At 37.0% G+C, this 22,070-nt stretch overlaps 4 protein-coding genes, 1 long non-coding RNA gene and 2 pseudogenes across 5 annotated transcripts; 6 read left to right on the top strand and 1 right to left on the bottom strand.

The window, feature by feature from the left end:
• LOC104715430 (UDP-glycosyltransferase 76E4-like) lies at positions 3,325–7,277 on the top strand. Its single transcript, XM_010432838.1, has 2 exons — positions 3,325–3,802; positions 6,421–7,277. The coding sequence occupies exons 1-2, from the start codon at positions 3,325–3,327 to the stop codon at positions 7,275–7,277; spliced, it is 1,335 nt and encodes a 444-aa protein (XP_010431140.1).
• Positions 8,517–9,686, top strand: LOC104715429 (UDP-glycosyltransferase 76E4-like). Its single transcript, XM_010432837.2, has 2 exons — positions 8,517–9,127; positions 9,200–9,686. Exons 1-2 carry the CDS (start codon positions 8,992–8,994, stop codon positions 9,673–9,675), a joined length of 612 nt encoding a protein of 203 aa, XP_010431139.1. The 5' UTR covers positions 8,517–8,991; the 3' UTR covers positions 9,676–9,686.
• LOC104715428 lies at positions 12,115–13,932 on the top strand (annotated as a pseudogene).
• Positions 15,008–16,654, top strand: LOC104711367 (annotated as a pseudogene).
• On the top strand, positions 16,793–18,565 carry LOC104711366 (UDP-glycosyltransferase 76E11-like). The gene is made up of 2 exons (XM_010428065.2): positions 16,793–17,467; positions 17,548–18,565. Exons 1-2 carry the CDS (start codon positions 16,990–16,992, stop codon positions 18,423–18,425), a joined length of 1,356 nt encoding a protein of 451 aa, XP_010426367.1. The 5' UTR covers positions 16,793–16,989; the 3' UTR covers positions 18,426–18,565.
• On the bottom strand, positions 18,614–20,702 carry LOC109126314. Its single transcript, XR_002033424.1, has 3 exons — positions 20,567–20,702; positions 20,154–20,441; positions 18,614–19,814 (listed from the first exon to the last, which is right to left on the bottom strand). It is a non-coding gene; the product is annotated as an uncharacterized LOC109126314 (long non-coding RNA).
• LOC104711365 (UDP-glycosyltransferase 76E12-like) lies at positions 19,041–20,143 on the top strand. The gene is made up of 2 exons (XM_010428064.2): positions 19,041–19,470; positions 19,552–20,143. Exons 1-2 carry the CDS (start codon positions 19,062–19,064, stop codon positions 19,893–19,895), a joined length of 753 nt encoding a protein of 250 aa, XP_010426366.1. The 5' UTR covers positions 19,041–19,061; the 3' UTR covers positions 19,896–20,143.

Genomic DNA, 22,070 nt, shown 5'->3' with positions numbered 1-22,070 from the left:
TATTTTTGTTGTAAAAAAAAAAAAAAAAAGACATTACGGCTCTCTGTTCTTTTCACTATCACTTGACACCTCCTGCGACCAACAAATTACACTGACTTTCTCTTCTTTAGTCGCTGGTTTCTGCAATTTTTTGTTCATTTCATTTGTTGTCGCCGGTGTCGCTCATTTTCTCAGCGATAGTTGGAAAGACAGAAAAGTGTCGTTGCGACTCCTTTTACGGTGTTGTTGAAATCGTTACGACTCCTTTTAAAGTGTAGAGCCTGAAATTGGTGAAAACTCAGCTCCAAGAGATAAGTGATTCCTTATTCTTATTATATATGATCAGTTATTCCTTCAAACTTATGTAAATTTCTAACTTATGTTTATTTTCAACTTCAACATTTGTAGAGTGTAAACAAAAAATCACGCCCTAGGTGTGTGTTGGTTGATTGGTCTGACACTGATGAAAACATTGATGAGGGGCGTATTCTTTCTTCTGATCCTGATGACATAGTGAATGACTCTTGTCTAGGCCCTACGGATCTGAAAATGTTGGTTGAATCTGCTTCGAAACCAGATGCTTTCCTCTGGAGACCTGCAACTAAAATGTTTACTATTGCGGAAGCTGTTGGACATATGATTGCATGGCCTGCAGATAAATGTGTTCTTTTGGATAAAGAGATCCAAATAGAAGACATTGCGCCGAGGGTAAAATTTATTGTCCTTTCCAGACAATTTCTTGTCCTTTACTATATTCTTATTTAAATTGTGTTTTTCTGAATGTGTATGACATGGCCTAAATGAAAGTTCCCTGAACAAATGTCAACTACTGGATTTGTCTACGGATGAATTGATTGTTGCTGAGGGTTGTTGGCACACACAAGAACCATCTGCATTAGTTAATGGTCTTCCTATTGGGCCAAAAGCTATTAAAGTATTCGTGGATTCAGTATGTCAACCTGACACGTTCATATGGAGGCCTACAATAGATACGACATACCTAGAGGACTGTTTGATGACTTATGTAGCATGGCCTGCCCATAAAGTTGTTCATCAGAATGGCGAGAGTTCTCCTATACATAATCCTCCATCAACTAATATACCATCAGGTTCTATATCAACAGCAAGGGCAAAATCTGCAGCAACATGTCATATTGAGGATGCAACAGGTCCAAGCTCTCCAACTAAGAAAACTCTACCGCATTCACAGGAATCTCAGGTAAATGTTTTTGATATGTTATGAAGTTGTTTCTGTCATATGATTGTTGGTTGGCTTATATTATTTGGCATTGCAGCGTATCAATGAAGTTGTCTCAAAGGAAAATAAGAAGTGCAGACTGATGGATATTACCGGAAAGAAGCTGGTTGTTGCTGAAGGACGATGGGCAACAAACGATCCAGACCAAAAGGTTCACTTTGTTCGTTTGGGTTCTAATGCAGTTAAAGTGTGGGTAGATATTGTCAAGGTAAGCGATGCAGCAGTTTGGAGGCCATCAGAAGAAATCGAGATGATGGAAGATGCCCTTGGCACAGTTATTGCATGGCCAGAGGACAAAGTGATCATCATGTCTTAAATTAACCATGAGGTTTATTGTCTCCTACTTCAGACTTACAATCTATCTTATAGATTTGCTTTTTATCTTCAGACTTGTCTTGTTCCTTATGGATTTTAAACTTGTGTTATGTACTATGTATTATGTTGGATTGTGAAATGGTGAATTAGGGATTTAATACTAATACAGGTTCCGAATCAATTTCAAAATAACAAGAAAACAGTGTTCTCAAAACACTTATAATCGCATCTAAAATCCTGCTATAATAGAATATATTATAGCATAAAGATATTGCTAACGAAAATTGAATTAAACCGTTTAACTAACGTTATGGTAGAATCACCTAACATAGGTGTATAATGACTTATAACATTATCTTTAAAAATTTGAAAAGCGGGATAACATAGCATTTCTATACTGCTATGATATAGTATTATACGAATTCTGCGCTATCATATGTGAGGTATCTACAATAACAGTGGCCTAACATAGCGTTTGTGAAAAAGCTATGAATTACATATTATAACGTTTCTCTCGTGCTAACAATGTACATATTTGTTGTGGTGTATTGAAGGACCAAAGAAGAGTTCCTTTAGACTTAGTTTCCTTATTCAAACTGATAAATCTTCGTGTCTTGAAGATTGAAGTAGTGACCTTCAGTTTATTTCCAAAGAAACAGTTCGGTTTGAACTCCTTGTAGAGTTTGACACTGCATTGCAGCGTACAAAGACTTCCCATAGACATGGATATGATCTTTCCCAGTCTTGAGTCCCTGAAACTTATAGTAAATCTCCAAGAAGATCCAATGCCTTCTCTGCAAAAACTAAAACGTCTAGAAGATCTGGTCTTGTATTCTTCTGGCTACCCGGGAGCTAAGACTTGCATAAAAGCACAAGGTTTTTTTCGGCTGAGGAAACTTGTATTGATCATGAAAAGATTAGATGAGTTGGAGATTGAAGAAGAAGCCATGCCAAGTTTGATGGAGCTAAATCTAGACAATAAAGGTGGAGCAACGAAGCTGATGATTCCGGATCGATTGCGAGCATTAATTTGAGGCTACTGCACAGTATCTATAAAAAAAATGGTGGAGCAACGAAGTTGATGGTTCCAGATTGATTGAGAGCGTTTGTTCTATACGTACGTATCAACTTTGTTTAATTAGTAAAAACAGTTTTGTGATTTAAAAGAAAGTTTCTTATGCTAATTGGATGTCACTTTCTTCATAATATGTAACAGAAAAAAGATCCAAGCTTTCATTATGGCATAATGTTGTGATGAGATGATTATGGAAAGATCTGTTGGATTACGTAGTAGTGAAGGCACATTTGTTGCACACATCGTTCAAGTATAGCAAGAGGTTACCTTACATTGTGATGTTAACGTGTCAATCTAATACATGATTTTATTTATTTGTGATTTGTGATTACGGAGGAAAAAAACAGAACATAAGTGGAAAGACTAAAGCTCTTTATATGCCCAAGGAGAATAAACCTTTCAAGTTGTGAAAACCACAAACTTCAACTCCATGTGTGCCACAAAACAAACAAACAAAAAAAACTTTGACTTTTCTTACAATGTCACTTCCTTTATAAGCGTGGCTCTTGGAAGGTAACTAATGTAAAATGGTATATGAGGTGCTCTTAATTGTGAAAATGGTCCTTCTTTGGAGGATTGTGAAATGTCCATTGGTAATGGAATTTTAGTAAAAATTGGGTCACTTATTTACAGAATTCTACATAGAGAGATAAGAGAAAAGAAAGAGATAAGGAGAAAAAAAAGAGTCTGGCTAGAAATGGAGAAGATAGCACACAAGAGAAGGATAGTGCTGGTTCCCCTTCCATTACAAGGACATGTAACCCCAATGATGCATCTTGGGAAATCCCTTACCTTGAAAGGCTTCTCAATCACAGTTGCTCTAGGACAGCTTGATCAAGTAAGCTCTTGGCAGCACTTCCCTGGTTTTCAGTTTATCACCATACCAGAAAGCTTACCATTGTCTGAAGTTGAGGCACTCGGACCTGTCGAGTTTTTAATAAAACTCAACAAAACCAGCGAGGCAAGCTTCAAGAACTGTATAAGTCAGTTGTTAATACAACAAGGTAATGATATTGCATGTATCATCTACGACGATCTCATGTACTTTTGTGAAGCTGCAGCTAAGCAGTTCAAACTTCCAAGTATCATCTTTAGCACTGCTAGTGCTACACACAACTTTTGCGTCTGTTTTTTAAGACAACTGAATCCCAGCAAGTTCTTGATAGACATAGAAGGTATCCAAAACTAGCTTATTAATTACCCGTTCTGCCTAACATATAGTTATACTAGAGGTTATTCCGTACTACGCACGGATTTAATTTTACTTTTATTTTACAATCAAGTGAGAAAAATAGAAACTTCCTGTTCTTGTAAATTTCACTTGGTACATATATGATCCTTAAGAGATATGTCTAATACAAATTCAACATATCAATTTCTGAAAACCTAAAATCATTCAATTGTGATGAAAAGATCGGCTAATTGTCGATATTTGACATCATCATCACAAGGAGATTTGAACAATCTATAGCATAAATAATAATTTATCCATACCTAATCCCAACCGACACTCCATTACTAAAAACAAACCTTAATGTATAATTTAATTTATTAGTCTTGTTTAATTTATTAAATAACAAAATGTATAAAAGATTAAAATATCTCTCTGTTTTACAATTAGAATGTGTTGTTTTGGGATGCTACCAATTTGTAATATATATACGGTGAAATTTGAAATTTGTACTGTCTTCTTTTATGTGGCTTGTATTTGTCTTTGCTTCGCAGATGAAACGACAAGTGATTTTATTCCCTTTTCCTGCTTGTTTCTCCCAACATCATAAGTTGTTTTACTTTTGTTGTTGTATTTTCTGTCAACAATAGACCAGTAATGTTAAAACCCCAATCAATGCCTTTATACCTTGCAAAATCTTGGAGAAACTTCAACCTCGGTTTTAAGCTTTGGTTTATATCATCAGTAATTATCTGTTAAAATAACTAAGAGAGAAATGTAAAATTGAAAATGTTAAAATTCAAGCGTAAATGGTTTATGATTCCTTGTTGAAAAATTTTCCACATGTTTGTCTCAAGTTCTAAGGGTAAGTGGTGTTGATCGTCTTTGATAGATGTGACAGACTGACAGTGAAACTCTGGTACATAGAGCCGTGAAATTGTATGTAGACTCTTTGACATTGGAATAGAATGTCTTCCCTATTAAATCTTTGATGAGGTAAGCCACCTCGTCGTCCAATTCATCTAAGTTGGCCTAAGAATAAAAAAGTGACTTGGGTTGGCAATTTTAGTTTGAATAGTACCTTCAAATAGTTAGTACAAAAAATAAAATAAAAAACATATGAAAAGAACTATGAAACAACGGATTGTCACACTACGAACTCATTGAAAACAACACACCGGAGTATTCCCACAGCTTCGGATGGAGAGAAAGTGTAACGTGTCAAGGTCAAACCAGAGTTTTTCATTTTCAAATTACAGTTAGTGCATGAAATGTAGTGCCACCTATTGTGCAATACACAACTTCAACCACTTTCGCTTAACACCAAAAACAAATGTTCCTTAAAAATATCAAGACGATATTTTAAGTAATAGTAGTAAAAATAAAATATAAATTGGTCATATTACCTGGCCTCCATCCTTGTTATTTGACGTAAGTCTCTATTTGTTCAATCATATACAAATCTTTTGGGTCTTAATAAATTTTGCCAACTAAAATTGACGGGACATGACTTGCTTTGAAATAGTTACTGGGGAAAATATTAAAGACTATACGATTGTTGTTCATTTAAAAAGATTATTGTACGAATATTGGGAAAAACTGATGTGAAAAGTAAGACAAAAACTGATTTAATTGGAAGCAATATATATTACATGTTGGAGAATGGGAAAAAAACAAATATAGAATTAACCAGATGTATATGAAATATAATATCTTTTGCGGAATTGTTGGAGTTCAAAAAACATTGGGTTGACGATGTTGCATTCAAATATAAATAGTCTGCCTAGAGTGTAAGAAGCTTGGCATGTGTTTCAATGGCAAATTTTTCCCAAAGAGAGACACTGCTTTCCCCGAATCAACAAATCTTCGAACTTAGATAAGCGAGTTGCATGTCTGAAAGCAAGTAAAAAATTAGTTAGAGAGGAAGTTTTTAATATACGGTATGTGAGATAGGTGTGGTGTGGATTAAGTAGTTGATTTACATTTTCGTCTAGAAAGAGACAGTTAAAGCTGAGTAAGAGATTGTTTCTTCTAAAGTGTGGAGCTTCCCAAAAACAATCATATTTTTACTGGTGGTCATTGTTAGAGAGTAATTCTAGAGTAGAGTAGAGAGAAATTTTTTTAGGTTGTAACATTTTTAAAAGCATAGTTAGTGTGTGGGGTGGGGGTGTTGATTCTCAGTAGATTGAGGGCTTCCCTGATAATAATAATAAAAGTAATCAGAAATTGAATTCTATTAGATTATAATTTTATGGAAAACAGATTACTAATATTTAATTAGAAATAAATAAGAAAGCAATTATCAAATGACTTAATTTACTTTGATGGCAAAACATTACGTTTTTAAAAGCAGAATGCAAAACTAAAACTAAATTCGAGCTTCAATTTAAATACCGTATGGGAAGAAGACAAACACAGGTGCTGCATGTTCAGATCTTATTTGTTTGTTTGTTAAGGCAAATTTTTTAATTACCAAATGATTAAGTTGAAAATTGTGGCCATATTTAATTAGCAATGGACAAATGTCAACTATATAGAGCGCCAAATGTCATCGCCTTAAACAAAGTTTAGAAGAAACCTTCTCTTATTATATAAGATATATATATTTTTCTTACTTTGCAGATCCTGAAATACAGAACAAGGTAGTTGAAAATTTACATCCATTAAGTTACAAAGACCTACCAATAGCAGGATTTGGGCCACTAGAAAGATTTGTGGAGCTTTGTAAGGAAGTAGTCAACAGAAGAACAGCTTCTGCTGTTATCATCAACACGGTAAGCTGTCTAGAGAGCTTGTCTCTGACACGACTGCAACAAGAATTTGGAATTCCAGTGTATACATTGGGCCCTCTTCACATTACAGCTGCTTCAACAACTTATAGCTTACTAGAAGAGGACATGAGCTGCATTGAATGGCTGAACAAGCAGAAACCGAGGTCAGTCGTATACATAAGCTTGGGAAGCATATTTGACATGGGGAACAAGGAAGTTTTGGAGATGGCTTGGGGATTGTGTGATAGTAACCTACCTTTCTTATGGGTTATCCGAGATGGCGTCGAGTCATTGCCAGAGGAAGTTAGTAAGATGGTCTCAGAAAGAGGATACATTGTGAAATGGGCACCGCATATAGAAGTACTAGGACATCCTGCAGTGGGAGGCTTCTGGAGCCACTGTGGATGGAACTCAATACTTGAGGGCACTGCGGAAGGAGTCCCAATGATTTGCAGGCCGTTTCAAGGTGAGCAGAAGTTAAATGCAATGTATGTAGAGAGTGTTTGGAAAATAGGGATTCAGGTAGGAGGGGAAGTGGAAAGAGGAGGTGTAGAGAGAGCTGTGAAGAGGTTGATGACAGATGAAGAAGGTGCAGACATGAGGGAGAGAGCCCTTGATTTTAAAGAGAAGCTGAAGGCATCTGTGAGAAGTGGAGGCTCTTCATACAATGCACTGAATGAGCTTGTCAACCTCTTGAAGACAGAGTGATCAACACGCTAAACATCACGTAACAATTCCTAAAGAAAAAGTAAAGCTGGTGTACCTCATGTAACATAAAAGATCAAGCTTATTCTTGCAAAAGTTTATAATCCAAATAAATAACAATTCAACTATAAACCACGATTCTCTCAAAATGAATTCTCTTTTAACAGTTTGATGGTAAATATTCCATTGCTAGGTTAAAGGATATTTACCATGGCTTGAGGCTTACGGAAGTTCTTCCCAGAGACTCTTTCTTTGACGTCCCTTGTGTTTCATTCCTTGTTAACACCAAAACACAGTTTCAAACAAAAGGATTAATAAACAGAAATGATACGTTTCTCGAACTTTATACTCTTCAACCAGAGTGAAGATACTGAACTTCATAGACTATTTTTTTTAGTGATTAAAAAAGTCATTGGGAACAGAGGAAATTTCTATGTTAGTATTCGTATTTGACATGCCCAATTTATCTATAGAATAAAAAAGATACCATGACCACAACCTAAGTCCTAAAAGATGAATGCATATATGACAGAGAAGATCACTAAGATGGTCTTCTAATTATACAGCTATAACCCGGTTTCTTTGACCAATAGAGTATTGATTTGCTGATGTCTACAGACTCCGCCATGACTCGGACTTGATCAGAGATGACTCAAAGTAGTTTTATCAGGTGACGAAATACTGAACTAAAGAACAGCCAATACAAATGAGGTTTTAATAATAATTTAGATCACTTATTTAGAACTGTTCAGCAATGATTTATACCAATCATGGATGATGAAAATGCAGGTATGAGTGAGCGCGCCCTTGGTTTAAAAAACTGAAGCTGAAACTAGCTAGATGACTAAGCTTCGCAAAATTCCTAAAGACAAAGTAAACCTAGTGAACTTCATGTAGATCAGCCTTGAGAGTTTTATAGTCCAAGCTTCTTGTTATGATGATGAAAAAAAACGAATTCAAATTCAATAATAGTAAAACTGAATGATCTCTTTTGATGATATGTTACATAATATATGTTCACTACTTCACTGCACCATAACTGCCAGTGGCTCGCCAAAACGAACACAATTTTTGGTTAAAGAAAGAAAATGAGGAACACTTAATTGTTTACTAGCCGAAAAGACTTATATGGTGTGAGAGTTATTGATGTAGCATGTGTTCAGATCTTCTTTGACAAGTAACTGATGTGTTAACCTTTATCTTCACAGCTAAGTAGTTGACTTGTTGGCACTCAAGTTAAAGTAAAGTATATAAAATTGTCTCTTCTGGAAGATCGTGGGAATTTCCTTACACAAGTGGGATTTTAATAATTATTTGGATCACTTATTGCATTGTGAAGAGGAAGAAAAAAAAGGGAGAGAAGGAGGTCAGGAAATGGAGAACAGGGCAGAGAAGAGAAGGATTATGTTAGTTCCAGTTGCTGCACAAGGACATGTAACTCCTATGATGCAACTTGGGGAAGCCCTTATGTTAAAGGGCTTCTCGATTACAGTTGCTCAAAGACAGTTCAAGCAAATAAGCTCTTCATTGCAACATGTTCATGGTTTTGACTTTGTCACAATACCAGAAAGCTTAATTACCTCAGTCTGAATCTAATAAACTAGGACCAGCCGAGATTCTGATGAAGCTCAATAAAACAAGTGAGGCTAGCTATAAGGAGTGTATAAGTCAGTTATAACAAGGCAATGATATCGCATGTATCATCTATGACAAGCTTATGTACTTCTGTGAAGCTGCAGCTAAAGAGTTCAACCTTCCTAGTGTCATCTTCAGCACCAGCAGTGCTACCATTCAAGTTTGCTACTGTGTTTTAAGTAAACTCAATGCCGAGAAGTTCTTGATCGATATGACAGGTACCTAAAAGAGCTTGATGACCCATTTTTCAATTGATCAGTTTACTCATCTTTTATATCTTTACTTTGCAGATCCTGAAATGAAAGAGAAGATGTTGGAAGGTTTATATCCTTTAAGATACAAAGACCTACCTACTTCAGGATTTGGTCCATTGGAGCCACTTTTGGATATGTGTAGGGAAGTAGTTAACACAAAAACAGCTTCCGCTATTATCATCAACACGGCTAACTGTCTAGAGAGCTCGTCTCTGTCATGGCTGCAACAAGAACTCGGAATATTTGTGTACTCATTAGGCCCTCTTCACATTACAACTTCATTGCCGGGAGGACCGGGACCTAGTTTACTACAAGAGGACATGAGCTGCGTTGAATGGCTTAACAAGCAGAAACCAAGGTCAGTCATATACATAAGCTTGGGAAGCAAAGCTCACATGGAAACCAAAGAGATGTTAGAGATGTCTTGGGGACTTTCCAATAGCAAACAACCATTCTTATGGGTCATCCGACCGGGTATTTTCAATACTATATTTTCAATATTTTATATGTAGGGTGTGTAAATGACTCTTACAAAACATCTATCACCCACATACATTGTTGTATAAATTATTATAGTTTTATGACTTGTGAGAATTTAAGCATAATTGTCACTTTCCGTGGTCAAAAACGTTTTTCTTGGAGTAATTGTCACTTTCTTCCTTCTATCTTATATAATAAGATATCTTATATAATAAGATATCTTATATAATAAGAGAAGGTTTCTTCTAAACTTTGTTTAAGGCGATGACATTTGGCGCTCTATATAGTTGACATTTGTCCATTGCTAATTAAATATGGCCACAATTTTCAATTTAATCCTTTGGTAATTAAAAAATTTACCTTAACAAACAAACAAATAAGATCTGAACATGCAGCACCTGTGTTTGTCTTCTTCCCATACGGTATTTAAATTGAAGCTCGAATTTAGTTTTAGTTTTGCATTCTGCTTTTAAAAACGTAATGTCTTGCCATCAAAGTAAATTAAGTCATTTGATAATTGCTTTCTTATTTATTTCTAATTAAATATTAGTAATCTGTTTTCCATAAAATTATAATCTAATAGAATTCAATTTCTGATTACTTTTATTATTATTATCAGGGAAGCCCTCAATCTACTGAGAATCAACACCCCCACCCCACACACTAACTATGCTTTTAAAAATGTTACAACCTAAAAAAATTTCTCTCTACTCTACTCTAGAATTACTCTCTAACAATGACCACCAGTAAAAATATGATTGTTTTTGGGAAGCTCCACACTTTAGAAGAAACAATCTCTTACTCAGCTTTAACTGTCTCTTTCTAGACGAAAATGTAAATCAACTACTTAATCCACACCACACCTATCTCACATACCGTATATTAAAAACTTCCTCTCTAACTAATTTTTTACTTGCTTTCAGACATGCAACTCGCTTATCTAAGTTCGAAGATTTGTTGATTCAGGGAAAGCAATGTCTCTCTTTGGGAAAAACTTGCCATTGAAACACATGCCAAACTTCTTACACTCTGGGCAGACTATTTATATTTGAATGCAACATCGTCAATCCAATGTTTTTTGAACTCCAACAATTCCGCAAAAGATATTATATTTCATATACATCTGGTTAATTCTGTATTTGTTTTTTTCCCATTCTCCAACATGTAATATATATTGCTTCCAATTAAATCAGTTTTTGTCTTACTTTTCACATCAGTTTTTCCCAATATTCGTACAATAATCTTTTTAAATGAACAACAATCGTATAGTCTTTAATATTTTCCCCAGTAACTATTTCAAAGCAAGTCATGTCCCGTCAATTTTAGTTGGCAAAATTTATTAAGACCCAAAAGATTTGTATATGATTGAACAAATAGAGACTTACGTCAAATAACAAGGATGGAGGCCAGGTAATATGACCAATTTATATTTTATTTTTACTACTATTACTTAAAATATCGTCTTGATATTTTTAAGGAACATTTGTTTTTGGTGTTAAGCGAAAGTGGTTGAAGTTGTGTATTGCACAATAGGTGGCACTACATTTCATGCACTAACTGTAATTTGAAAATGAAAAACTCTGGTTTGACCTTGACACGTTACACTTTCTCTCCATCCGAAGCTGTGGGAATACTCCGGTGTGTTGTTTTCAATGAGTTCGTAGTGTGACAATCCGTTGTTTCATAGTTCTTTTCATATGTTTTTTATTTTATTTTTTGTACTAACTATTTGAAGGTACTATTCAAACTAAAATTGCCAACCCAAGTCACTTTTTTATTCTTAGGCCAACTTAGATGAATTGGACGACGAGGTGGCTTACCTCATCAAAGATTTAATAGGGAAGACATTCTATTCCAATGTCAAAGAGTCTACATACAATTTTACGGCTCTATGTACCAGAGTTTCACTGTCAGTCTGTCACATCTATCAAAGACGATCAACACCACTTACCCTTAGAACTTGAGACAAACATGTGGAAAATTTTTCAACAAGGAATCATAAACCATTTACGCTTGAATTTTAACATTTTCAGTTTTACATTTTTCTCTTAGTTATTTTAACAGATAATTACTGATGATATAAACCAAAGCTTAAAACCGAGGTTGAAGTTTCTCCAAGATTTTGCAAGGGATAAAGGCATTGATTGGGGTTTTAACATTACTGGTCTATTGTTGACAGAAAATACAACAACAAAAGTAAAACAACTTATGATGTTGGGAGAAACAAGCAGGAAAAGGGAATAAAATCACTTGTCGTTTCATCTGCGAAGCAAAGACAAATACAAGCCACATAAAAGAAGACAGTACAAATTTCAAATTTCACCGTATATATATTACAAATTGGTAGCATCCCAAAACAACACATTCTAATTGTAAAACAGAGAGATATTTTAATCTTTTATACATTTTGTTATTTAATAAATTAAACAAGACTAATAAATTAAATTATACATTAAGGTTTGTTTTTAGTAATGGAGTGTCGGTTGGGATTAGGTATGGATAAATTATTATTTATGCTATAGATTGTTCAAATCTCCTTGTGATGATGATGTCAAATATCGACAATTAGCCGATCTTTTCATCACAATTGAATGATTTTAGGTTTTCAGAAATTGATATGTTGAATTTGTATTAGACATATCTCTTAAGGATCATATATGTACCAAGTGAAATTTACAAGAACAGGAGGTTTCTATTTTTCTCACTTGATTGTAAAATAAAAGTAAAATTAAATCCGTAGTACGGAATAACCTCTAGTTTATTGATATTGGAAGTTTATTATTGCATTAAGAAAGACTACACGAGAAAACGGAAGCGAAGAGAAGGATAGTGTTAGTTCCAGTTCCAGCACAAGGCCATGTAACTCCAATGATGCAACTTGGGAAAGCCCTTAACATGAATGGCTTCTCAATTACAGTTGTTGAGGGACAGTTCAATAAAGTAAGTTCTCCTTCTCAACATTTCCCTGGTTTTCAGTTTGTTACCATACCAGAGAGCTTACCAGAGTCTGAGCTCGAGAGACTCAGACCAATCAAGTTTATGATAGAGCTCAACAATACAAGCGAGACACGCTTCACGGACTGTATACGTCAATTATTGTTACAACAAGGTAATGTTATAGCATGTATCATCTACGATGAGTTCATGTACTTCTGTGGAGCTGCAGCTAAAGAGTTCAAGATTCCTAGTTTCATCTTCAGCACTTCAAGTGCTACCAATCAAGTTTCCCGCTGCGTTTTAAGCAAACTCAATGCGGAGAAGTTCTTGATCGACATGGAAGGTACCCAAAAGCAGCTTTATAAGCCAGCTTAAAACCACTCGTTTCACTGAAACATGTATATTTATTTTTATTTTTTAACCATGTAGATCCCATAGTGCAAGATAAGATGGTGGAAAATTTGCATCCATTAAGATACAAAGATCTACCGACTTCAGGAGTTGGGCCACTAGATATATTATTTGAGCTTTGTAGGGAAATAGTCAACAAAAGAACAGCTTCAGCTGTTATCATCAACACGGTGAGCTGCCTAGAGAGCTCATCTTTGGCACGACTCCAGAAAGAACTTGGAATTCCGGTGTACCCATTAGGCCCTCTTCACCTTAAATCTTCAGCAATTTCTGGTTTACTGGAAGAGGATAGGAGCTGCATTGAATGGCTGAACAAGCAGGAACCAAGGTCAGTCATTTACAAGCATAGTTCAAATGGAAACCAAAGAAGTGTTGGAGATGGCTTGGGGTTTATCTAGTAGCAACCAGCCTTTCTTATGGGTCATCCGGCCTGGCTCTATCAAAGAGTCTAAATGGATAGAGTCCTTGCCTGAAGAATTCAGTAAGATGGTCTCTGAAAAAGGGTACATTGTGAAATGGGCACCACAGATAGAAGTACTTGGACATCCTGCAGTGGGAGGATTCTGGAGCCACTGTGGATGGAACTCAACGCTTGAAAGCATTGTGGAAGGAGTTCCGATGATCTGCAGGCCTTTCGACGGGGAGCAAAAGTTAAACGCACTGTGTTTAGAGAGTGTTTGGGGAATAGGGTTTCAGGTGCAAGGTAAGGTGGAAAGAGGAGGGGTCGAGAGAGCTGTGAAGAGGTTAATTGTCGAAGAAGAAGGTGCAGACATGAGGGAGAGAGCCCTTGTGTTAAAAGAGAAGGTCAAAGCCTCTGTAAGAATTGGAGGCTCCTCATACGAAGCACTGGAAGATATTGTCAACTACGTGGAGACAGAGTGAAGAACAGAGAGAAGAAGCTGAATTTCATTATTATAAGAGAGCTTTGAGTTTAGTAGATCAAGCTTGTTCTTGAAAATTTTAAAATGTTAGAATTTGTAATCTATATGCCGTTTTTGGAGGCCATCATGTAAGGAAAAAAAAAAAAAAAGATGAAATTTTGAGGCTTACCACTAATACCTATCAAAGACTCTTTGCCTTTTCTGTGTAGAGGCACAAGCACAAGCTTCCCAGTTCTTGAAGATGTCCCCTGAAAACACCAAAATACAAGTTTAACAAAAATATTAGTACACGGAAATGTAACCTTTCTTGCACTTAATGAGAGCAAGATCTAAACTAGTCGGAATCATGAGTATAAAGAAGATAGATTCACAAGTTTCATATGCTAAGTCTTATTTTAACATCCTTCAGAACACAAACTCACCTGCAAAATAATAAATTGTGCTATGTATAAATAAGATCATACTGACCAGTGACCACAACTTAATTCTCAATGACAACATACAAACCCAAAGTAAACAATTACACTAACAGCTCCGCCAACCATGGAACTCATATCTGTTTATCAGCAAACCATTCAACAACTGTTATAGCTGACATTTTCACAAAACTCCAACAAATTTTATAACTCCTATTTTTCACAAAATCCAACATTCACACTAACACTATGCATCTAAACTAATCGAAATCTACCTATATAAGGACCACACAAAAAAAAAAGAACATTTTACTTTTGTTGAAATGTCAGTTCTTCAGTCTAATGGTTTATACATTGTTCTAACAGCTGTTAGTATAAAACTGTTGCATTTTGCTATTTACAAAGCTTATACGGACCTAAGGGAGTTCCAAAAAATGACAAACATATAAACAAGAGGAAATTATCTTTATATTTGAAGACTATAAGCTCTTTAACATTTTAATTATGATCTAAATTCTCGTAATGCAACAACTTCACCGCACGTATAACGTATTATAATTCAACAGAAGGAAGACATTCACATTTTCTTTTTGGGGGCACATGTGGTCGTTAGCGTAAGAAAATGACGTAGTTGTCACATGTGGAACACTTGCCTAAATAATCTGGCATATTTTGGAAGCTTGTGGAAATTTCCCAATAATTGTAGTTCTATTGATAACTTATATTTAGAGTTGTGCTTCAATGAGAGAGAAAGAAAAACAAAGAAAGAGAGAGAGATAAGGTTAAGCAATGGAGAAAAAAGGGAAGAAAAGGATAGTGTTAGTTCCGGTTCCAGCACAAGGTCATATAACCCCAATGATGCAACTTGGGAAAGCCCTTTACTTGAAAGGCTTCTCAATTACAGTTGTTGAGGGACAGTGCAATCGAGTAAGCTCTCCTTCACAACATTTCCCTGATTTTCAATTTGTTACCATACCACAGAGCTTACCAGAGTCTGAATTTGAGAGACTCGGGGCATTCAATTTTATAATGGAGATCAACAAAACAAGTGAGGCAAGCTTCAAGGACTGTATAAAACAGCTGTTGCGGCAGCAAGGCAATGATATAGCATCTATCATCTATGATGAGTTCATGTACTTCTGTGGAATTGTAGCTACGGAATTAAAGCTTCCCAATGTCATTTTGTGCACTCAAAGTGCTACAAACCACGCTGCACGCTGTTTTTTTAGCAAACTCAATGTCGAGAAGTTCTTGGTCGACATGGAAGGTCCCCATAACTAGCTTAAAAACAAATCTTGAAACCATTTATTTCACTTAAAACGGTTTATCTTTTTTACTTTGCAGGTCCTGACCTACAAGACAAGGTGGTGGAAAGTTTGTATCCTTTAAGATACAAAGATCTCTTGCCTTCAGGATTTGGGCTAGAGTTCCGTCGGGAAGCAATCAACAAAAGAACAGCTTCAGCTGTCATCTTTAACACGTCGAGATGTCTAGAGAGCTCGTCTATGTCTTGGTTGCAACAAGAACTTGGAATTCCAGTGTACCCATTAGGCCCTCTTCACATTACAGCTTCAACGCCAGGATCTAGTTTAGCGGAAGATGACATGAGTTGCATTGAATGGTTGAACAAGAAGCAACCGAGGTCAGTCATATACGTAAGCGTGGGAACAATATCTCAAATGGAATCCAAAGAAGCGTTGGAGATCGCTTGGGGGTTGTGTAATAGCAACCAACCGTTTTTATGGGTCATCAGACCAGGTTCGATCCTTGGCTTCGATGGGATAGATTAATTGCCGGAAGAAGTCAGTAAGATGGTCTCAGAAAGAGGATACATTGTGAAACGCGCACCGCAGATAGAAGTACTTGGACATCCTGCAGTGGGAGGCTTCTGGAGTCACTGTGGATGGAACTCGACGCTCGAGAGTATTGTGGAAGGAATGCCAATGATTTGCAGACCTTTTACCAGCGAGCAGAAGATAAACGCAACGTATTTGGAAAGTGTTTGGCGTATAGGGATTCAACTTGAAGGTGAAGTTTTAAGAGGAGCGGTCGAGAGAGCTGTGAAGAGGTTGATTGTGGATGACGAAGGTGCAGAGATGAGGGAGAGAGCCTTGGGTTTGAGAGAGAAGCTCAAAGCCTCTGTAAAAGGTGGAGGCTCTTCATACAGCGCATTGGAGGAACTTGTCAAGCACGTAAAGACAGAGTGAAGAAGTTGAACTTCATGTATTATTAGAGATCATTGTATTGCTTGATCTTGCAAAATTTACAAAGTACTTGTTTTTTTTTTTTTTTATGAGATAAAAAGAAATTGGAATCAAACACGAAAATATTTCTTTTGGAAGTTAATTACTCAGAGAATTGATGCGGCAGAAAATGACAATTTTTTGGTCTGGACCATCTTTAGATATGAAGCCAAAGTCGGCAAGAAAAAACCATCTTTGCTTTTCTTTGGTTACCAAAATAGAGAGATAATACAAATATACAATGTCAGCAAAACATAATACGTTATCACCTCATCATACTAGCACACACCATCTACCATAAGCTTCACATGTGAGAATTAACGTCCACAAGTCTGAGAATCTGATATCTATATCAGAAAGATAGTCCTTTTAATATATCTCATAGAACTGTCACAGCAAAGAAAAAAAGAATTGGAGACTAAGCAGATTTTTTTAAGTTGTTCTTGTAGGTTTTCGAAATGGAGGAAAAAACGGCGAGGAGAAGGGTAGTTTTGGTTCCAACACCAGCTCAAGGACATATAACTCCAATGATGCAACTTGCAAAAACCCTTCACTTGAAGGGTTTCTCAATCACAGTTGTTCAAACCAAGTTCAATCACTTTATCCCTTCAGATGACTTCACTGATTTTCAGTTTGTCACTATCCCAGAAAGCTTACCAAAGTCTGCTTTGAAGGATCTCGGACCAATACAGTTTCTGCTTAAGCTCAACAAAGAGTGTCAGGTAAGCTTCAAGGAATGCTTGAGTCAGTTGCTGCTGCAACAAAGTAATGAGATCTCATGCGTCATCTACGATGAGTTCATGTACTTTGCTGAAGCTGCAGCCAAAGAGTTTAAGCTTCCAAACGTTATTCTCAGCACAACAAGTGCCACAGCTTTTGTTTGCCGCTCTGTATTCGACAAACTCTATGCAAACAATGTCATGGCTCCCTTGGAAGGTACTTTTGAATTCTCTGTTCCCATTTTTAGCTAGTGTCTATAATCTGTATAATAGCATGGTTCTTGACCTTTTTTGCAGAACCTAAAGGAAAAGAAAACGAGCTAGTGCCAGAGTTTCATCCCCTGAGATACAAAGACTTTCCGGTTTCACGTTGGGCATCAACAGAAAGCACAATGGAGCTGTACAGGAATACAGTTGACAAACGGACAGCTTCCTCAGTGATAATCAACACAGCGAGCTGTCTAGAGAGCTCATCTCTTTCTTTTCTGCAACAACAGCTTAAAATTCCAGTGTATCCTATAGGCCCTCTACACATGGTGGCCTCAGCTTCTACGAGTCTACTTGAAGAGAACAAGACCTGTATCGAATGGTTGAACAAACAAAAAAAAAATTCTGTGATATTTGTTAGCATGGGAAGCGTGGCTTTGATGCAAATCAAAGAGGTGATGGAAACTGCTTTGGGGTTGGATAGTAGCAACCAACAGTTCTTGTGGGTGATTCGACCTGGGTCAGTACGTGGTTCGGAATGGATAGAGTACTTGCCTAAGGAGTTTATTAATATAATTACGGGTCGAGGTTACATTGTTAAATGGGCTCCGCAGAAGGAAGTGCTTTCTCATCCTGCAGTAGGAGGATTTTGGAGCCATTGTGGATGGAACTCGACGCTAGAGAGCATCGGGGAAGGAGTTCCAATGATCTGCAAGCCGTTTTCCACTGATCAAAAGGTGAATGCGAGGTACTTGGAGTGTGTTTGGAAAATTGGGATTCAAGTGGAGGGTGAACTGGACAGGAGAGCAGTTGAGAGAGCTGTGACAAGGTTAATGGTGGACGAAGAAGGGGAGGAGATGAGGAAGAGAGCTGTCAGTTTGAAAGAGCAGCTTAGAGCCTCTGTTAAAAGTGGAGGTTCTTCACATAACTCGCTAGAGGAGTTTGTAAACTTCATGAGGACTCTGTGAAGAATGTTTTCAACTATTCCAAGTTGTTTTTAGAGAAAGTATCATATCCTAAAAAATCTAAGCGATGCCAAAATGTATTTGGATAATGACTGAACTGAAAAGTCTTGGAGGAACGAATAAAACAAAACACATTTCATTTCTCTAGAGGTTCACAAGAACTTCATGTATTATTAGAGATGATTGAAATATGCATAAACCAAGCTTGATCTGCAAAATTTACAGAACTGTACGTGGTTTACTTTGTAAGCAAACAAATTTTAAAATCAAATACTAGTTTGCTCAAGATAGAATTGTGCATCAAAAAGTAAGACTATTATTAAATGATACAAGAGGAGGACCACGAAGACAGAAGGATCTTTCTCTTGTCTCTGATTACACCATCTACCAAAGCTTCACATGCGAGAATTAACGTCCACAAGTCTGAAAATCTGATATTTATATCAGAAAGATACTTCTTCGTATAAAGCACATTGAAATTTTCATAGAAGCTGATGACCAGAGTAACCAAAACTAGCACAGCGCGGAGCTGAGAGAAGTATTTCTTAGTTATTCTTGCAGGCTTTTGAAATGGAATAGAAGCAAGCAAGGAGACGAATAGTCCTGGTTCCATTTCCAGCTCAAGGGCATATAACTCCAATGATGCAACTTGCAAAAGCCCTTCACTTGAAGGGTTTCTCAATCACAGCTCTCCAGACCAAGTTCAATTACTTTATCCCTTCAGATGGCTTCACAGATTATCAATTCGTCTCAATCCAAGAAAGCTTGCCGGAGTCTGATTTCAAGAATCTCGGACCAATACAGTTTATGCTTAAGCTCAAAAAAGAGTGTCAGGTGAGCCTCAAGGCCTGTTTAGGTCAGTTGCTTCTCCAAAAAAGTAATGAGATATCATGTGTCATCTACGATGAGTCCATGTACTTTGCTGAAGCTGCAGCCAAAGAGTTTAATCTTCCAAACGTCATTTTTAGCACAACAAGTGCCACAGCTTTTAAATGTCGCTCTGTATTTGAGAAACTCTACGCAAACAATGTTCTGGCTCCCTTGAAAGGTAATCTATAACTCTCTGTTTCAGAGTTTCTGAAAGCGGCTATAATCTTGTAACACTATAGGCTTTTTCACCTTTCCGCAGAACCAAAAGGACAAGAAGAAGAGCTAGTGCCAGAGTTATATCCCCTGAGATACAAAGACTTTCCGGTTTCACGATTTGCATCATTAGAAAGCATAATGGAGGTGTATAGGAACACAGCTGACAAACGGACAGCTTCCTCTGTGATAATCAACACAGCGACTTGTCTAGAGAGCGCATCTCTAACTTTTCTGCAACAACAACGGGTAGAAGTTCCATTTTATCCTATAGGCCCTCTTCACATGGTGGCCTCAGCTCCTGCAAGTCTGCTTGAAGAGAACAAGAGCTGTATCGAATGGTTGAACAATAATTCCAAAGTTGTTTCTAGAGAAAGTATCATATCCTAAAAAATCTATAAGTGATGCCAAAATGTATTTGGATAATAACTGACTGGAAAAGACATGGAGGCCATGAATAAACAAAACACATTTCATTTCTCTAGAGGTTCACAATCACTCTAGTTTAAGCTAACATCGACGAATAGAATCACTATAAACCTCATTACTAGGATAAAAGAATGACCATAAACTCTTGCCTAAAGTCTAGAAAACTATTAAGATACATGAACATAAAAGAAACAAAAGAAATGGATCAAGTAAACTCACTTCTTTTTTAAGCTCTAGCTGCAGTCTGTTGCCAAACCCATCATCCTTCAAAAATTACTACTTGCCAGGACACTGTCTGCCAACTCACTGCAGAAGATTGTGACGAATCTCCTCCTCCGCGTCGGGCATTATTCGAAAAGTCTATCTACTTGGCGGTATCTTTGCTTTCATCTGCCAGAGAACTCACTTCCTCTCAGTCACATAATATATGGATTCCATGGTTAACAAGTAAGAACAATAGAGGTTGCATCTACTGGTTGGTATTTTGAACATCCCTCACAAACAAACCTGCAGAAGAATAATAAAGTATAAAAGATTAATACTGACCCCAACCGAACTGAGTTTTCTAAAAGATGAAAATATATAAACGAGAATAACACAGCAGATGACCAATATAGCTATATGCAACTCACAGAGTTCCTCAGGCAATTGGAACTCAAATTGAGTTTGCTTAGACTTAAGTTAAAACACAGCACGAAGGCTCTTCGGCTCTTCCATACATAGACATTACTAAGTTCCAATTCCAAGAAAGTTCAAAACTTTGTTCTGACTTTGATTGACTTCATCAATAACAAACTATAAAGTTACCTCTTTTATCTCTATGCGATAGTCGTTGACTGAGAGTCTCTCTCTCCGGCTTGTTCTTCTTGCTACGTCGGTTCAAAACCACCGCAAATTGTGGCAGGTGGTCTGGTTTAGTGCAAAACCGATAAAGGTGGGATTTTGTTTCGGAGGCCATGAGAGATTTCCTAGAACCGCAATGTCCCGGTTTTTCTAAACCGCTCATCTAGATTATTAACCAGTTCCGGTTCGGTTTGTTTTAAAAGAAAAAAATGGTCAAAATCCAAAGGTTATTTTCTTATGTAGCAATACTTTTAACTATTAAGTAGCCATGCATCTTCCTTTGTGGGTTTTACTACAATGATTCGACATTGTGGTTTACTAGAATTTCCTGCGGTTGGGGATAGCTTGTCTTGGCGGGGTTGGCGAGATAAGAAGCCAATTCGTTGTCGACTTGACCGAGCTCTAGCCAATGAAAAATTTCATGACCTATTCAAGGACTCCTTTACGGAATATTTACTTATGATAGCTTCAGACCATAAACCGGTTTTAGCTTCTCTGGAAAATAAAGTTCGGCGAGGGAGGAACGTTTTTCGCTTTGACTGACGGTGGATTGAAAAAGAGGGTTTCTTTGGAGTTGTTTTAGAGGGTTGGGGTTCTGGAGGGACAGGAGTAACTGGAGATTTAATGGACAAAATAATTAAGTGTTGCCAAGCCATCTCCCGCCGGTGGAAAGTGCAGGCCCCGTTCGGCCGGGAAACGATTGAGGAATTAAAATCTCACCTAGCAACCGCCCAGGCTGATGACTCGGTATCTGTTGAGGTTATTTCAGAGATGACCTGGAAGCTGAGAGAAGCTTATCGGGATGAGGAGATCTACTGGTATCAAAAAAATTGGAGTCGATGGATGCGGTTTGGGGATCAAAATACTAGTTATTTTCATGCCCAAACGAAATTAAGAAGAGCTAAAAATCGCATTGTCAGAATGCATGATGCGGCTGGGCATTGGATCACAGAAGAGAAAAAGGTTCAGGATATAGCAGTCTCTTATTTTCAAGAGATTTTTAAGTCCACAGATCCTACTATTGAGGACTCACTGGGTGAAATAAGCACGTCTATCACGGGTGAAATTAATGAGACACTGACGCGATCAGTCACCGAACAGGAAATTAAAGAGGCTTTGTTTATGATGCATCCTGATAAAGCTCCTGGACCAGATGGTATGACGGCCCTTTTTTTATCAGCGTGCATGGGATACGATTAAAAATGATTTAAAGCTTTCGGTAGAATCTTTCTTTCAGGGTGAAAGTTTTGATAAACGCTTAAATAGGACAAATATTTATCTTATCCCAAAAGT

The sequence above is a fragment of the Camelina sativa genome, chromosome 9 (assembly GCF_000633955.1).
Source record: "Camelina sativa cultivar DH55 chromosome 9, Cs, whole genome shotgun sequence".
Lineage (NCBI taxonomy): Eukaryota > Viridiplantae > Streptophyta > Magnoliopsida > Brassicales > Brassicaceae > Camelina > Camelina sativa.
This window is presented reverse-complemented; position numbering and strand designations above follow the sequence as displayed.

Bases quoted from the DNA above. Each gene is read 5' to 3' on its own strand.
- LOC104711365 (XM_010428064.2), top strand. From the start codon at position 19,062: ATGATGCAACTTGCAAAAGCCCTTCACTTGAAGGGTTTCTCAATCACA. The intron at 19,471-19,551 runs GTAATCTATAAC...ACCTTTCCGCAG, and splicing joins TGTTCTGGCTCCCTTGAAAG to AACCAAAAGGACAAGAAGAA.
- LOC104711366 (XM_010428065.2), top strand. From the start codon at position 16,990: ATGGAGGAAAAAACGGCGAGGAGAAGGGTAGTTTTGGTTCCAACACCA. The intron at 17,468-17,547 runs GTACTTTTGAAT...CCTTTTTTGCAG, and splicing joins TGTCATGGCTCCCTTGGAAG to AACCTAAAGGAAAAGAAAAC.
- LOC104715430 (XM_010432838.1), top strand. From the start codon at position 3,325: ATGGAGAAGATAGCACACAAGAGAAGGATAGTGCTGGTTCCCCTTCCA. The intron at 3,803-6,420 runs GTATCCAAAACT...CTTACTTTGCAG, and splicing joins GTTCTTGATAGACATAGAAG to ATCCTGAAATACAGAACAAG.
- LOC104715429 (XM_010432837.2), top strand. From the start codon at position 8,992: ATGTACTTCTGTGAAGCTGCAGCTAAAGAGTTCAACCTTCCTAGTGTC. The intron at 9,128-9,199 runs GTACCTAAAAGA...TTTACTTTGCAG, and splicing joins GTTCTTGATCGATATGACAG to ATCCTGAAATGAAAGAGAAG.